Here is a 17,042-nt window from a genome sequence, read left to right as displayed (position 1 = left end):
ATATATATATATATATATATATATATACATAGAAACTTCACATGGCATGTGCTTGTTAAAATTATTCCAATCACTTTACAACTGTTTCAAAAATGTCATAAGTTCTCAATTACTTGATTTCAAAGTGATGTTAATATTGTTAAATGTTTCTTCCTATTAACACAATTAGTATGGGTGATAATGAAATGTGTCATATATAAAAAGTTTGTATGATTAATGGTAGGACATATACAGACAACTACTTTTACCATACTTGACATTTTCATTTACTACTCAGAGCAAAAAATGAAATTGTACAGCATCAAGTCAAAGAAGGCAACCAGAATATAATAAATATTGTCAAGTATTAGAAGAGTCAAAACTTACCTATTACATTATTTCTTGTTCCTCTTTTATATCACTTACAATAAAAAACAATACTGGCATATATGAAGGCATGCAAACATTTGCTTTAGGGTATCCCAAACTAATTAAGCAATTACAGATAATTTACGAGCTCATTTTATTTTTTAAAATATATTTTTATTGATTTCAGAGAGGAAGGGAGAGCTAGAGAGAGACAGAAACATCAATGATGAGAATCATTGATTGGCTGCCTCCTGCATGCCCCCCACTAGGGATCAAGCCTGCAACCCAGGCATGTGCCCTTGACCGGAATTAAACCCAGGACCCTTATGTCTGCAGGCTGATGCTCTATCCACTGAACCAAACCAGCTAGGGCTACAAGCTCATTTTAAAAGAATTTCTGAAAAATTGAAAACGAACTGGGACTTGAGGCAGTGGCACTAAGGAAAGGTACTCCTTTGAGTAAACAGTTTATCATAAGGGATATTCAATTTTCCCATCCTGAAAATGAGGAAGTTGTGCTAGTATTAGAATATTAAACTAGTAGTCATGCTAGGACATATTTTATTTGGCTCAGACAATGTCTTAAAAGAATCTGAATTGGTTGACAACATTTAAAAAATATTTACAAATTTGAATATAAAATTTAAGAAAGAGAAAATTTATTTTTCAAGTCTGGGTTAGTTTCTGCACTTCAGGAGGTTGGCAATAAAAACAACTGGTTATGTTCTTATGACTGAACACTCAGCCACATTCCACACCACAACCCCACACTTACCATTGGTTTGCCTCATCTCATTTGTCTTACGCCTTACTTCAGTGGCCAGTGTGCATTTAAGTTTGTAACCAAGATTTAAAAAAACAACAATACAGATAGTATTTTTTTACTTAACACCATGAAAAGTCTAAATTTTAAACAGATTCTTGCACTGGCAGCTTATATCCATTAGCTCATTTAACTTTCACACCTGTCTCATCCCCAATAGCTTTTCCAGTACTACTACAGTCAAAGCTCCGTGTTTTCCCAATTTGAACTTGGGCTTCTTCAGCATTTGACTTTTCTAACAAAAACATTGTGGAGTGGATACGTAGATTGGCAAGCCTTTTCGATGTCTTTTCTAATGCTATCTGGGATCAATGTATTGACCACTTCCTTTTGAGTATTTTGTCTGCACCTCTCAGGTCATGATTTCCATTATCTTCTCCCAGATCCCGCAGACCTGTTGATGCCGAGCATAAGGTCTTCCAAATTTGATGGTTGCAGTTTTTAATAAAACCAGCATAGAATAGATGAAGCAAATAACCATTGCTAATCTTGACATCAACATGAGCTTCAATTACAGTCTGCCATTTTTTGAACTTGGAGCACATTTTGTCACGGGTAAGATCCATGCCATGGAAATTAGGCAGTTTTTGCCCTGAATGTTCTCAGTAATTAGCTTGAGTTTTCTTTCTTTTCTTTTTTTTGTTAATCCTCTCTGGAGGATATTTTTCTATTGATTTTTAGAGAGTGGGAGAGGGAGAGACAGAAACATCAATGTGAGAGACACATGGATTGGTTGCCTCCTGCATGCACCCTGACCAGGGGAACCAAGGTAAGTGCTCTTGATTAGAATCGAACCCAGGACCCTTAAGTCCAAGGGCCAACACTCTATCCACTGAGCCAAACCAGCCAGAGCTTGCTTGAGTTTTCTAAATGCAATCTTATCACTCTGCAGATCAGCTAGGTTCACTTTAAAAACATGACCCCTGAGACCATCAGATGGGACTTTGGTTCCTTGAGTTCTCATGACGTGTTTTCCATTATTATTTATGTTGAACATAGCTGGCAGTTTTACAGCACATCGGTTTTTCTTAGAAAATAGGTCAATCACTTTCTTCTTGGCTCCCTTTTTGCCTCCTCCTAATAAGGCACTTGTTTTTGCTGACAACCATGGTGCCACTCAGAGAGCCAAAAAATGTAACCAAAATTTTAATACTGTGCTTGAGAATACCCTGCCATCCAGGAGAGGCTCACCTTTTCTTTTCCATTCTATAGTATATTGGGATTTTCCTACCAAAAAAAAAAAGGGGGGGGGAAACTACTGCTTTGTAAAGTTTCTTTCACCATTTAATCATTGTATTGCTCATATAATACCAATACAGCTCAGAATATAGAGAAAAAAGACAGGAGTCATCAAGCAAGTTTTTACCTGTGAATTTGATCTTGCCTGCTTGATCGAACTGGAGCCAGACCATCAATTTCATCAAAGAAAATAATGGATGGGCGCATCTGGTAAGCCTAGAAAGTAGGTCCAGTGGTTGCATGTTATCATGAGAAACTTCAAATATTAGACAATATAAACCATTTTAATTCATTTCATTAAAATTTGCTTATAAAATTTGTAAGTTATAAATCTAAATGTAAATTCAAGAACTATGTTTTAAGGGTTCAGACTAAATTATAACATATAGTTTAATTTTATTTGGATTTCAACTGGAAATATTCAATACATACTTTACTGGTTATATAACTTAGATTTTGTATAGCTATAGTTATTGGGACATATAAAAAAATCTATAAAAGACCAATTGTCACAATAAGATAAAGAGTAGAAAGTGATACAACCTTCCCTCCATATCTGGATGGGAAAATAATTAGCACGATGCCAAAGTTTAAAAAAGACATACCTCAGTAAAATTAAAACAAAAATTCTCAATGAGTTCCATAAAGAGATTTCAAAGCATCTGCAACAATATGCCTTAGTAGATCAGAATATATTATCTCACAATGTACTGTCAATACAATCTGGCATATAAAATTAAAGCCAGTCTGGGGATGAACTATCTTCTATTGAGACATAGCTCACTACTGTTGTCTCCCTAAGTATGAAACTACCACTCTCTTTCTAGGTTCTAAGACTCCACAGAACTTAGATATAATCATTCCTTTCTCTTCTTACTATAAAACTATTCCTTATAGGTCAGTGTTATCTTGATACACAAAGAAAAATAATCTAGGAAGATTACATATTTTGAGTAAGTCTTCTGAATTTTTGCTCTATGAAAAGTAATTAAATGCAAGATTTATCTAATCCTTACATACTTACATCTACATTGATTAAAAATCTATGTAGGTAAGTTTTAATATCATACCTGATCAAATAGCAATCGTAGCTGTCTTTCAGACTCTCCTACCCATTTACTTAGACAATCAGCACCTTTTCTCATGAAAAATGCTACTCTCTTATCCCCTTGACTGCACTCATTGGCAAGTGCTCTAGCAACCAGTGTTTTTCCAGTTCCAGGTGGACCATAAAACAAACAACCTCTGTAAAAGAATAAGTATTATTTTATTATTAATACATAAAAAAACAAGACTATTTAGACAAAATTACAAACCAATTTCATGAGTGCACTTAATTAGTGAATAAAAAAGTAAATGAGCCCTAGCCGGTTTGGCTCAGTGGATGGAGCATGGGGCTGCGGACTGAAGGGTCCCAGGTTCGATTCCAGTCAAGGGCACAAGCACAGTTGCGGGCTCGATCCCGAGTAGGGGGTGTGCAGGAGGCAGCCGAGCAATGATCCTCTCATCATTGTTTCTGTCTCTCTCCCTCTCCCTTCCTATCTAAAATCAATAAAAACGTATTTTTTTAAAAAACTAAATGAGACAACTGGAATATTTCAATTCACAGAGCACAACTTAAAACCTTGGAATTAATATTGGTACTACATAATTAATGCTGAAACTATATAAAACCCTTTATTTAAAACATATCTTCTTTTAATTGTGTCTAGGTCTTTTGGCTAAGATGAAGTGTAAAACCTATTTTCTTTTATTCATTCATTATGCTCATCATATTACCTTTCCTTGCATAAAAGTTACACTTAAAATAAAGACTTCATAGTTTACAATCTTTGGCTTCAGTCACAGTAACATAACACTAAAAGTTTTGTTAAAAAACATGTTGGAACTAAATAGGAAAGGAAGGTAAGAGAGAACTTAAATAATGGTGGTTGGGTGATAGGGACTAAGGAGTGTAAATAATTTAAAATAATTTTTGTGACATCACTGCCATAGGGTAACCTATTGCTTTGTTTTGTTTTCCACAAAGTTCCAAAGTTATTTGTTGCTCTTATTCTGAGAAAATGAGCTTTATTCATAATTCTTAAAAAAAAAAATTTTTTTTTAATTGATTTGAGAGAGGAAGGGAGAGGGAGAGAGAATCATCGATTGGCTGCCTCCTACTAGGGATCGAACTGGCAACTGGACAGGTGCCCTGTCAGGGAATTGAACTCTGACCTCCTGGTTAATAGGTTGATGCTCAACCACTGAGCCACACCAGTCAGGCTCATAATTCTTAATAGAAATGTTAAAAGGGTGTAGAAATACATGTTATAAATTAAAGTCTACCAAACTAATATGAAATAATCAGTTTCAGATCATCAAATAACTACCCTTGAAAAGAAACACTTAAAAAGGAAAATCCCAGAAAAACAGCAATGACAAAATAAGAATGGCAGGGGAAAAGTCACAAGTGACAGATGAAATCTATTAAAAATTAATAAACTATAAAAGAAAAGACAATAAGATAGAGGCAATCAAATAGAGATGTAAAGAACAAAGCACCTGGTAAGAAAACAACTAAACAAACAAATGGAAAAAACAACAGTGATTTCAACGTACAAAAACCAAGGTAGGTACAGACTTTAAAAACATATCTATTGAGCCCCGCCGGTGAGGCTCAGTGGTTGAGCATTGACCTATGAACCAGGAGGTCACAGTTTGATTCCTGGTCAGGGCACATGCTGGGTTTTGGGCTTGATCCCTGTGTGGGGCGTGAAGGAGTCAGCCAATCAATGATTCTCTCTCATCATTGATATTTCCACCTCTCTCTCTCCCTTCTCCCTTCCTCTCTGAAATCAATAAAAATATATTCAAAAAAATAAAAACGTATCTATTGAGCCAACAATCTAATTTGTGAGACTATATCTTAAAGAAGGAATTAAGGATTCACACAAAGAGGAAGCAATGAGATGTACATAATATTGACACTATGATAATGAAAAGTTAGGAAAAAACTACACAGTCAGCAACAGCAAAAGCAGATAAAATGTGACACAACCACATAATGGAATATTACTTAGTTATTAAAATACAAAGAGAATGTATGTGAAAACAAGGTTACACAATCATATATTTGATTTCTATGGGAGTAAATACATGTTGTAAAGGAGAAACAAAGAGGAAAAAAATTCAGGGACTTTGTTCTTCCTTTTTAAATTCACTAAATTACTTTAACTAGATAGTTCCAATATTTCCTGTAAGAAATGCTATAACTTAATATTAATATCTGATTAAAATTTTTTTGATTAATATTCCTGAAAAATAATTTTAAAGACAAAAACTGAATTCACCAATGTTTTAACTGATTGTTTTACAGTATACAACTTTTACAATGCAAAAGAAAAAAAGCTTACTATTTTAAAAAGTTTACTTAAATTAATTTTCCATAGAGGTGGGAAGTGAAATGGAGAATAGAGAAGTGGGTTACTACCTTTCTTTAAAGACTTATAGTACAATTTAATTTTTAAAACTATGTACATGTATTACTATGATACAAATTTAAACTAAATTTTAAAAATGAGAAAAAAGTATGGAAGGAATTTCACTAAATGTTTGAAAAACCATGGACAATCTTTTTTCTCCATGGAGAATCAATTTGGAAACCATTTTTTAAGCTAAACATTAAGTAAAAATATTCAAAGCACCCAGGACCTTGCAGGAAAAACATACAAATTATTGTAGACCTAAAATATTTCAACAGAGAAGCATTATCTGGACAACAGTAGCATAATGCAGATTTTGGGCTAAAATAAAATGTATAATTAAATTACCTTGGAGGTTGAATTTTGAATTTTTCAAAGACTTCTGGATAAAGTAATGGAAATACCACCATCTCTTTTAGAGCTGCAATATGATTAGACAGACCACCAACACTATCAAATCGTACCTGGTGATGGAAGGGAAATATAGACATTCTTCAATTTGGAGTCAAAATTAAAATGTCACTCTATCCCTAAACGATACACAACCTACACACAATCAACTGAGTTAACACTAAAACATAACTTAGTTGTGGTCTAAACATAAAAAAGAAAGAAAGAAAGAAAAAAGTTTGTAAAAATTAAACTGATAAAAAAACACACCTTTAAAACTAAAGTTAAAGAACACTATTATAGTTCAAGCATACATTTCAGGACAGTACTCACTGAAGAATCTAATTGCATTGGATCAACATCAGCAAGGCTTGCTCCAATTTTAATTCGATCTTTATAAATTCCTTTTAATTCATCTTTCCGAAAATTTAGTGGCAGGCACCTATTTTAAAAAGATGTGAAAAAAACGAACAAAACCATCAACTCACCTTTCTCCCCCAAATGCCACGATAAAATACAAGCATTTTTCTTAAAAATTTAAAAATAAATTAAATTTCAACAAGAGCAATCTTAAGATTATGTATTTCAGCTTTCTCATTTTCTATATAGGTTGAGAATTTGTTAGAAAGAGGTTATATCAGAAGCTTTATTATTAAAGAAATACAATCAAATGAAAATACTAGTTTTTAAGAAGCTGCATCACCATAAGGTAATTCATGGTTGAGAATTCAGATTGTATCAATACACATTATAATGATCGTGTCTAACATTTTAGATATATTAATCCATTAAATCCTCCAACAGTCTTATGAAGTAGATATTATTATTTCCCCTCTCTTAAAAGAAAACCAAGCCCACACAGGTAAGGTAAACTAAAATGCCAAAGATCACAAACCAGTAAGTGGCAGATTCAGAAATCCAAGCAGTGTGTCTCCAAATCTGCAACAACTCTGCTACAATACCTCTCAGCAAAATCATCATAATCCACCAGCACCTGGTCCACACCAACCCTTTCAGGCAACAATGAATCACTACTTTTCTAACTACTTTCAAAACCGGTTATGGTATGTTACAAAGAATGTGCCTAAAAGAACCTGCTTGTGTTGGAAAAATGAAAACTGCTTATGTTAGAGGTTAAGATAACTTGTACCAGAATGCTTAAGCAAAGAATAACTGCTGCAACTGAACACAAGTGGAAGCACCATGCTCATCCCAAGTGACAATTCTTGCTATCCCCAAACTTTACGAGAAATTTATACTGCGAAATCTAAGATGAACAAGTTTGCACTTGCAGCTTTTTAAAGACTATGTCTTAAATAATTCTTAATAGAAATATAGCCATAGCTGGTTTGGCTCACTGGATAGAGCTTCAGCCTGTGGACTGAAGGGTCCCGGGTTCGATTCTGGTCAAGGGCATGTACCGTGGTTGCAGGCTCCTCTCGGGCCAGGCCCTCGTCAGGGCACATGCAGGAGGCAACCAATGGATGTGTTTCTCTCACATCCATGTTTCTCTCTGTCTTTCCCTCTCTCTTCCACTCTCTAAAAATCAATGGAAAAATATCCTTGGGTGAGGATTAAAAAATAAGTAAAAATAAAGTTACTATGGTAAAATATCAGCAATTAAAAAAAAGAAATATAACTGCATAATGAAAAGTCCATAGGATTAGATGCGTATTTCTATGAATGAAAGCAAAGGAAAATCCAAGAAGTCTAAGTATACAGCTTTTTGATGATTTGATTTATTGCTTTCCAACAAATGAAATGCAAGCCAAAATTGTAATTTAAAATTTTCTATTAGCCACAATAAACAAAAAGGTAAAATTTTAATAATCCATTTTATTTGTTACAATATATCCAAAATCCTGTATTATCATTTCAACACACAAAACTCAGTATTTTAAAAATTGCGCTATTTTACATTTTCTTTTTTTGTAAAAAATCTTTGGAATTCAAGAATGTGTTTTTCATAGAAACTTACAATATATCTCAATTCAGATTATGGTAGTTACATTTCAAGTACTTAACAGACACAGGTGACTTAGTGGCTGCCATATTGGACAGGGCAGCTTTAATGTGATAATATAAAGTTTAGGATACAAAGAATGGCTGATTTGCATGCCCCTTCAATTATTATGTTCCAACTACTTTGTTAAGCATTTGTGGCCTACTCTAAGAACATATTATTAGGATCCAAGAACTGCATTTTTCAATCACCCAACCACATCTGTAAAATGGAAATAATCTTTGCCCTGTCTACTTCATATAATTAGTGTGAGACTCAAATAAGTTGGTTAGTATATGTGAACTTATATTACAAGGAGTTATAAAATGAGTAAACCCTTTAATTTTCCTAAAGTATTTTACAATAGGAATGCATTATTGGTTTTTTTAAAAAGAAGTATATTTGAAAAAAATTGAATTATTTTGAGCTGTGTGTAATGGTTACACAAGAAAACATGTTCTAATCTGTTATTAGTTTCAATAAGATATTTCAAACAAGATAGCATTGTTTTTTTGTTTTTAAATATTTTTATTGATTTCAGAGAGGAAGGGAGAGGGAGAGAGAGAGAAACATCAATGATGAGAGAGAATCATTGATCGGCTGCCTCCTGCACGCCCCCTACTGGGGATCGAGCCTGCAACCCGGGCATGTGCCCTTGACCAGAATAGAACTCGGGAGCCTTTAGTCCGCAGGCCAACACTCTATCCACTGAGCCAAACCAGCTAGGGCTGCATTGTTATTATACATTAACCTGTTGTATAATTTTTTAATCAGTCAAACTGTTCTTATTCCCAAATTATTCAGCTGTTTCACCATTAAAAAAAAAAGGTGGTAGTTTTAAAAGGCTTCAATATAGCACTTACCTGTTGATAGCTCTATTACGGCTCCTTTTCCTGCGCCTCTCAAAGTGCTGTTCATCTTCAGAAGAGGAAGATGAAGTAGAATCACTACTGTGAATAGCATGCCTTCGCCTGAAGTAAAGAAGAAAACTAAAATCATGATGAAGAATGGCAGAGGAAAAAAGGCACAAGATGTAAACATCAGAAATACCTAATAATCCAAAATGGTTTATCCTAAAATTAATACATTTGCTGAACCAATGAAGTAAGCTTTGTTGGCTGAATCTTTTGAAGGAAATAAAAGCCTTGGATAACTAAGAGGAAAGAAAAAAAGATAAAAGGCTCTGGTAAGCTGACCGTCAAATGTTCACTAAGACAGCATATCCAGTGGTTCTCAACACGTGGGTCGTGACCCCTTTGGGGATCGAACGACACCTTTCACAGGGGTCGCCTAAATACATCCTGCATATCAGATATTTACATTACGATTCATAACAGTAGCAAAATTAGTTATGAAGTAGCAATGAAAATAATTTTATGGTTGGGGGGTCACCACAACATGAGGAACTGTATTAAAGGGTCGCGGCACTAGGAAGGTTGAGAACCACTGGTCTAGGCAATTACTATTAACTTCTTAGTCTTTATATAAATCAGTTACCCTCAAAGAAAGATGAGATAAAGAGGGTATCAGAATTTTGGGGACTGTAATTTTAGGAAACTATTTTCAATATTATAATATATATAATTTTACATTTGGAAGGGAATCACCTATTTTAAAATGTCAAATAACCTTAGAAGGAGAACATGAGAATTTTTATGCAAACCCGAGGGGCTCAAGAAGGGTTAAAAAAAAAATGCTAGGAAACAGGGACAAATAAAATGGCCTTTTATCTACAGTATATCATCAACCATAAATTCACAACTACCACTTAACCACTGTGTAAATGTAAATGAGTTACCAAACCCGTATCTCAATCTCCTCACACAAAAAAATAAAAATATAATGAAATTCTTAGCCTGGTTGATAGTATTAAATAAGATCCCAAGTGCTATGAATATTCAAAGAATTTTTAAATCATTTTTACTACCTTTGGACAGTTGCAAAAGACCCACAGGGAAAAACCAAACAAATAAAAAACAAAACCCAAACAAAGAATCTGGCTGGAAAACCTTTAATTATTCCATTCGATCCAGGTCTAGAGCTTTTTCTGAGTCAGAGTGCAATCATGGTTAAGTAGGTATTTCCAAAAATATAAAAGGTTCACTTTTCTATTGCCTGCATAATGTAGGTCCAAAATCTTGTACCTAAAAAACTCTGAAAACAAGCTTTTCCATTATACACTTAGCAAAACATGATCTGAAATGTCATAAAGGCAATTCAGCCAGGACCGGTTTGGCTCAGTGGATGGATCGTCGGCCTGCGGACTGAAGGGTCCCAGGTTCGATTCCGGTCGGGGGCGTGTGCCTTGGTTGCGGGCACATCCCCAGTGGGGGATGTGTAGGAGGCAGCTGGTCGATGTTTCTCTCTCATCGGATGTTTCTAACTCTCTATCCCTCTCCCTTCCTCTCTGTAAAAAAACCAATAAAGTATATTTAAAAAAAAAAAAAAGGCAATTCAGTCTTCATTTGTCCCACTTACTATGATTACTCATATGTTTTGCTATAGAATTAATGTATTTGACTAAGGAGTGCTGGCCCAGACACCACTGGAGATGTTTATGTTGCGTGTTACCTTTGTAAATCCCCTCTCAAAAATCTGAATTCTGAAGCACAAATGGCCCAAGGGTTTTGGAAAAAGGGTTGTGGAAACATAGATATAAGTGAGAAAATAATCCTCCACTGTCCACCTACCCAAACGTGTCTAAGAACACCTTTGTGATCAGTCTGAAACTAAAACTATCTAGTATAAGTCTGAAATTTTATATAAAAAACCTACCAACTTTATATTACAACTAGAGGCCTGGTGCACAAAATTCAAGCATGGGTAGGGTCCCTAGGCCTGGCCGGTGATCAGGGCCAATTGGGGCCTTCCTGCCGCCGGCCAGGGCCTCCCTTGCCAGGCTGGCAGGCCTTCCTTTGTTCCGTGCCACCTCTGGTGGTCAGTGCACATCATAGTGAGTGATCGAATTCCCGGGGGGACACTTTGCATATTAGCCTTTTATATATATAGGTTAATATTACAAAGAGACTCTAACTTGTAGTCACATAATTATATGTGAATTCAGTATGCATTCACATGTAATTAAGACTAACTTCACAATTTAAAAAAAGAGACTAACATTTACTAAGTGCTTCTTGTGCCAGGTGGTTGACATATTATCTTATATAATATTATTTAAAACTTTGGAAAAGTAGGCTCATTTTACAGTCAGAGCCAATGTGGCTCATAGTTTAAAGAACTTGTTCAAAATATCAGAATTAGTCAATGATGGTGTCAGAATTTAAACTCATGCCTGTCTATTCCAAAAATCCGCATTCTATACACTACTATACTGGTGATTTCCAGTTGTTTATTTCACAAACCAGTAAAGTTACAAGCAAATAACAAGACTTTGTGGACTGTCATAAAGTTTCCAATATTTGATTTACAAATCTGAATTATTTTAAAACATTAAAAGTATAGTTACAATATTACATGTAGCCCTTAATGTGTGCCAGATAATATTTTAAAAGCTTTACATGTATTAAGTCATCTAATTCTCACAATATTATGAAATAGGTGCTATTACCCCCATTGTGTGGATCAAAAAACTGAAGCATAGAGAAGTTAAGTAACTTGCCCAAAGTCACTAATAAGTGGTGGAACTGAGCTGGCAACCTGAGCTGTTATAATCATGGGTCCAGGTTCTTCATAACTATTCTATACTGAAGAAAGGCCATTATTTCAGTTTAAAAAAGATTCTAAACACACATATCCACATGTGTGTGTGCGTGTGTTTTTCATTTTACAAAAAACCGTTGAAAAATTTGGCATGGACAAGCACTGTAAACCTAACTAGAGTGCTAGAGTCGCCAGTTGTAGTTCCTTAACTAGGAAGGAGTACTTTGGAATACTGGTGAAACAATTGTGTTATTATATTATCTTCTTATTCAAAGGGACTAGTCTTGTTCCAGAAACTGCAGATCAAGCTAAAGAATAATCCTTAGATGACTAGAGGTTATCAATCATAAGGAAGAAAATCCTGCTTAAAGGCAGTATTCCTGAAGCTCTGCTATGATAAGTTGCCAAAAGACCCTTGGAAACTCCCGCACTGTGGCTGAAAGCTTTTTAAACCATTTGCCATGATACTAAAAGCAATGTTCAAATGATTCTTTGGATGCCTGCTTTGTTTCCGTGCCTAAGTAGCTGTAGTAGAACATGAACTATAAACAGAAGCTGGTCTCTTGATTAAAAAATAAAAAGGCTAAGCAAAGTATCATTAAAGTTGTTAGAAAAAAAATGAGATGTTCACACCACCTTGTGAAGAAAGTTAAAAAAAAAATGGTTTAAAGGGCTACATTCAAAAGGCCATGTAATGACAAGTGTTAGACAGACATGGAGAAACTAGAACTCTGGCTGGTAGGAATGTACAATAAGGCAGCCATTTGAAAAACAATCTGGCACTTCCTCAAAACATTAAATATAGTTAGCATTTGACCCAGCAATTCCACTTCTAGGTATATGCCCATGAGAAATGAAAACATATATCCAAAAAAAAGTTGTATGCAAATGTTCACAGTAGCATTATTCCTAACAGCCAAAAAGTGGAAACAACTCAAATATCCATCAACTGATAAATGGATAAATAAAATATGGTATATTTATACAACAGAATCTCATTTGGCAATGAAAAGGAATGAGGTACTAATACATACCACTACACTAATGAACCTTGAAAGTGGAATACCAAGTGAGAGAAGCCAGTCACAAGAGATTCCACTTACATGAAATACCCAAAATAGGCAAATTTATAAAGACAGAAAGTCAATTGGTGGTGGCTTAGGGGTAGGGGAATAAAAGTATTGGGAGTGGGGGGTGATAACTAAAGAGTATAGGTTTCTTTTTGAGGCAAGAAAAATATTCTAAAATTATTGTGGGCCCTAGTCAGGTAGCTCAGTTGATTAGAGTGCCGTCCCCATATATCAGGGTTGTGGGTTTAATCCCCAGTCAGGGAGCATACAAGAAATCAACTAACGAATGCATAAATGGAACAATAAAATCGATGTTTCTCATTCTGTCTTTCAAATCAATCAATAAACACTTTTAAAATAAAAAACATTGAGATTTTTAAAATAAAATAAATTTACTGTGGTAATAGTTGCACAACTCTGTGAATATACTAAAAGCTATTGAATTGTATACTTTAACTTGATGAACTATATGTATGTGAATTATGTCCCAATAAAGCTGTGATCAAAGAGAAAATGTTTAAAGAGTTATCAAAATCAACACTAAGAAGGTCATCAAGCCACATAATATGACTCTAGGATACATCGTAAATCATAGTTCATACTTTAATTTAAATGTGCCAGGATCCTCCACTAGTCTATGACAGCCAAGGGCAGGAATTCTGGCTTCATCGTTTTTATATCCATAGTACTTGGCACATGGTAGTACTCAGACATTTGTTAAATAATTGGAGGGGGTAAGAAATCCTGCACCCAAGAAGCTATGCAACAATGTGAGACACTTTATATATAGAGAAAGAGTAGACTCTGTGAACCAAAAGGGGCAAAAAAATTCCTACCTGCTACAAGATACACTGTAGGCGGTGATTGTAGAGGTAGTCAGTCAATAAGTATGTTATTTCCAGTATGCTACTTCCAGTAAAGATGAGGGAAGAAATGAAATCTCAAAGTAACTGCCGGCCTCTCACTTATGCTGAATCAAATAGAGATCTGTCCCTTGAGTCAGGCAACCAAGAACTGCCTGGGCCTCATGATTATTGGGGATTCCAGGGAGCAATATGCCTTACTCTCCTTTTCTGAAGATCATTCAATATCAAAATATTGGTCTTTAACAAGGGGCCTATGAAAAGTATCGACAATGTGGCCTCCTTTCAAGTGTAATTTATCTTGAACAGCCCAGGCAGGTTGAGTTTGCCTTCCTGGTCTTCTAGTTGTGAGAAAAGGAATGATGACACAAGAAATCTAGAATGTACACTTGTGATTTTGGCACTCTGAAATTAAAAGACCCAGGGATACAGTTTTATATTTTTCTAGAAGACAGGAAATTTGTCAGCACCTACAAAGGTGTTGCCTTCCATGACCAAAACATGATCAGATAGTCTGCTTCTAGGAGGAGACTTCTAAGAACTGTTCAAATAGCTGAATTCTCACAGGACTTCAGTCTTACTTCTGACCAAATTACTATTAGGAAAAAAGTGCCATTTCCCACACTAGTGTCACTTTTTCCTGCCTTTTTAGTCTCCACTAACAAGCTCTCTCATTCACGTACTATTACAATGTTACTATTATCCAGAAAGTTCTAATAGATCAGAAAAACTTTTATTACTTAGGAAAAAGAGGAAATAAGAATTACCTCTTTGGATTTAAATATGAAAAACAAGCAACACATGTTGGGATGTGGAAGAAAAAGAAACCCACAAATAATTTAAATAGAGAAAATTAATACTACATTTATAAAAGAAAGAAATTTTTAAGATCAATCCAGAAAAAGATGGTCAGAGTCATGACAAGTCTAGAAGCAATGTAACTTAGAACGCTTTCATCGTAGAAAAATATATCAGTGATAGTATGTGGAGACAAGATTAAACCTATATTTAACTTAATGTAAAGATTAAAGAAAATAGTCTACATAAAATGCTTAATACCAAGCTAGGAATACAGTAAACACTGAAGCAAAGGTAGCTCTCTATTATTAAAGTGTGGAACAACAGAGTAAACTACCTTACCATGGTAGTTACTAACAATTCCTATTAGTGGAAGCAAAAACTAGTCAATGGCAGTAGAAATTAAAGCACTATAGGCAGAGTTAACTACTCGCCCAAATATATGATTCTAGAATTCTATTCTGATATCCTCAATCCTAAGACTCTAGAATCCTACCTTAACATAGCCACAATTATGTTGTCATAAATCAATTACTACTTCAAAACCAAACCTGTTCATTCGTTTACAGTAAGGACTTCTTGGTCCCGCAGAAGATAATCGATATCTTGGTCTGGCAGGAGAAGCTGGGCCACTATAAAATATGTTGGGCTTTCTCTGGTGACGAGGTTCTAAAAGGAGGAGTTAGAATGTACGTGACATATAAATAGGTTTGAAGGTAATTTTGCTCTTCATATAAACACTTACAAAGGTACTGCCCCTTCCATGAAAATATTAGTAGATATCTACTATAGAATACTCTACAATTCATATTTTCAATTATTTATGTCTGCAGGGCTGCTACTGAAAATATGCATAGCACATACACCAACAACCAAACATACACTGGCCATAAATAACCATTATGATTATACTGATAGATAACAGCTCACTATCAGACCTGCAAGTAGATGCTCATAAGCATTGAGGCACAACTATAACATAAACCATAAGCAGTTCTAGTTATATAAACTGACAAATTAAGTAGAAAGCTGTGAAACCTAAAATAATTAAAGACAGACATGAAATTTCAAAACAGCCCAATTATTTGCTTTGGGTAATAACTAAAAGTTAACTCTTTTTCGAAGAATTGAGTTATTGCACTTTTAAGATAGGTTAAGAAAGACAAAAACTATGAGTATTATGCAAAATAAAAACTAAAAAAATAATAAAAGAGGAAGGGCAGTAAAGACACAGGTAATATAATTACATCTCCTGGGGAAAAAATAGCACTTACTTTCCAATGGAGCCTGGTAGTAAACAGTAGCTTTTCTCTGTCTAAGATAATATCGTTTCTGATTATCTTCTTCTCCATCTTCTTCATCATCATCATCTTCATCTTCACCATCATCTTCATCTTCTTGGTCTTCACCCTCTTCAGATGATTCTACAATTTAAATATATTTACTCTTAGGATACTCACACCAAAATGTTAACACTTTTTAACACAGGGTAACTGAGAAAGAGACCCTTCTGTTAAAATGTATTTACTTCTAAATTATTATTTTTCTTTTTAATATATTTTTATTGATTTCAGAGAGGAAGGGAGAGGGAGAATGAGATGGAAACATCAATGATGAGAGATAATCATTGACCAGCTGCCTCCTGCACACCCCCGACTGGGGATCGTGCCCATAACTTGGGCATGTGCCCTGACAGGGAATCAAAGAGTGACCTCCTGGTTTACAGGTTGATGCTCAACCACCGAGCCACACCGGCTGGGCTCTTCTAGATTATCCATAAAAAGAAGCTAATTTTTTCTTTCCGTTTTTTTTATTGGTAGATTTCAGAGAGAGAGGGAAAAAGAGAAACATCAATTTGTTGTTCCACTTATTCATGCATTCATTGATTGCTTCTTGTATAGAAGAATCTAATTATGCCCTAGTAGGTTTGGCTCAGTGGATAGAGCATCAGACTGCGGGCTGAAGGATCCTGGGTTCGATTCTGGTCAAGGGCACATGCCCAGGTTGCGGGCTTGATCCTTAGTAGGGGGTGTGCAGGAGGCAGCTGATCAATGATTCTCTCTTATCATTGATGTTTCTATCTATCTCTCCCTCTCCCTTCCTCTCTGAAATCAATACAAAATATATATATATATATAAAGAATTTAATTATTTCACAACATTAAATAATTTTTAATAAAGTAAAATAATTGTAGAATTAAAAACAACTAGAGGAAGAAAAAAGGAACTAGAGAAAAAAATTTAAAGGCTACTGTTAGCCCTGGCCAGGTAGCTCAGTCGGTTAGATTGTCATTCTGAGATGCCAAGGTGGCAGGTTCAGGTCACATACAAGTATCAACCAATGAATGTATAAATAAGTGGAACAACAAATCAGTGTTTCATTTT

General features: G+C 34.9%; 1 protein-coding gene and 1 pseudogene across 3 annotated transcripts in view; both read right to left on the bottom strand.

Annotated features, from left to right (window-relative positions):
• LOC102259199 overlaps window positions 1-1,419 on the bottom strand; it is a 6,318-nt pseudogene extending 4,899 nt beyond the window's left edge.
• ATAD2 (ATPase family, AAA domain containing 2) overlaps window positions 1-17,042 on the bottom strand; it is an 89,073-nt gene that overhangs the window by 46,525 nt on the left and 25,506 nt on the right. For all 3 annotated transcript variants that reach the window (XM_014532463.1, XM_014532462.1, XM_005885170.2), the window contains 7 exons: window positions 15,932-16,081; window positions 15,209-15,326; window positions 9,130-9,237; window positions 6,598-6,706; window positions 6,223-6,338; window positions 3,481-3,655; window positions 2,538-2,626 (listed from right to left, as the gene is read on the bottom strand). In XM_014532463.1, the coding sequence (XP_014387949.1) occupies window positions 2,538-2,626; window positions 3,481-3,655; window positions 6,223-6,338; window positions 6,598-6,706; window positions 9,130-9,237; window positions 15,209-15,326; window positions 15,932-16,081 (865 nt within the window). The remainder of the gene's footprint in view (window positions 1-2,537; window positions 2,627-3,480; window positions 3,656-6,222; window positions 6,339-6,597; window positions 6,707-9,129; window positions 9,238-15,208; window positions 15,327-15,931; window positions 16,082-17,042) is intronic.

Source organism: Myotis brandtii, unplaced genomic scaffold, assembly GCF_000412655.1.
Source record: "Myotis brandtii unplaced genomic scaffold, ASM41265v1 scaffold896, whole genome shotgun sequence".
NCBI lineage: Eukaryota > Metazoa > Chordata > Mammalia > Chiroptera > Vespertilionidae > Myotis > Myotis brandtii.
This window is presented reverse-complemented; position numbering and strand designations above follow the sequence as displayed.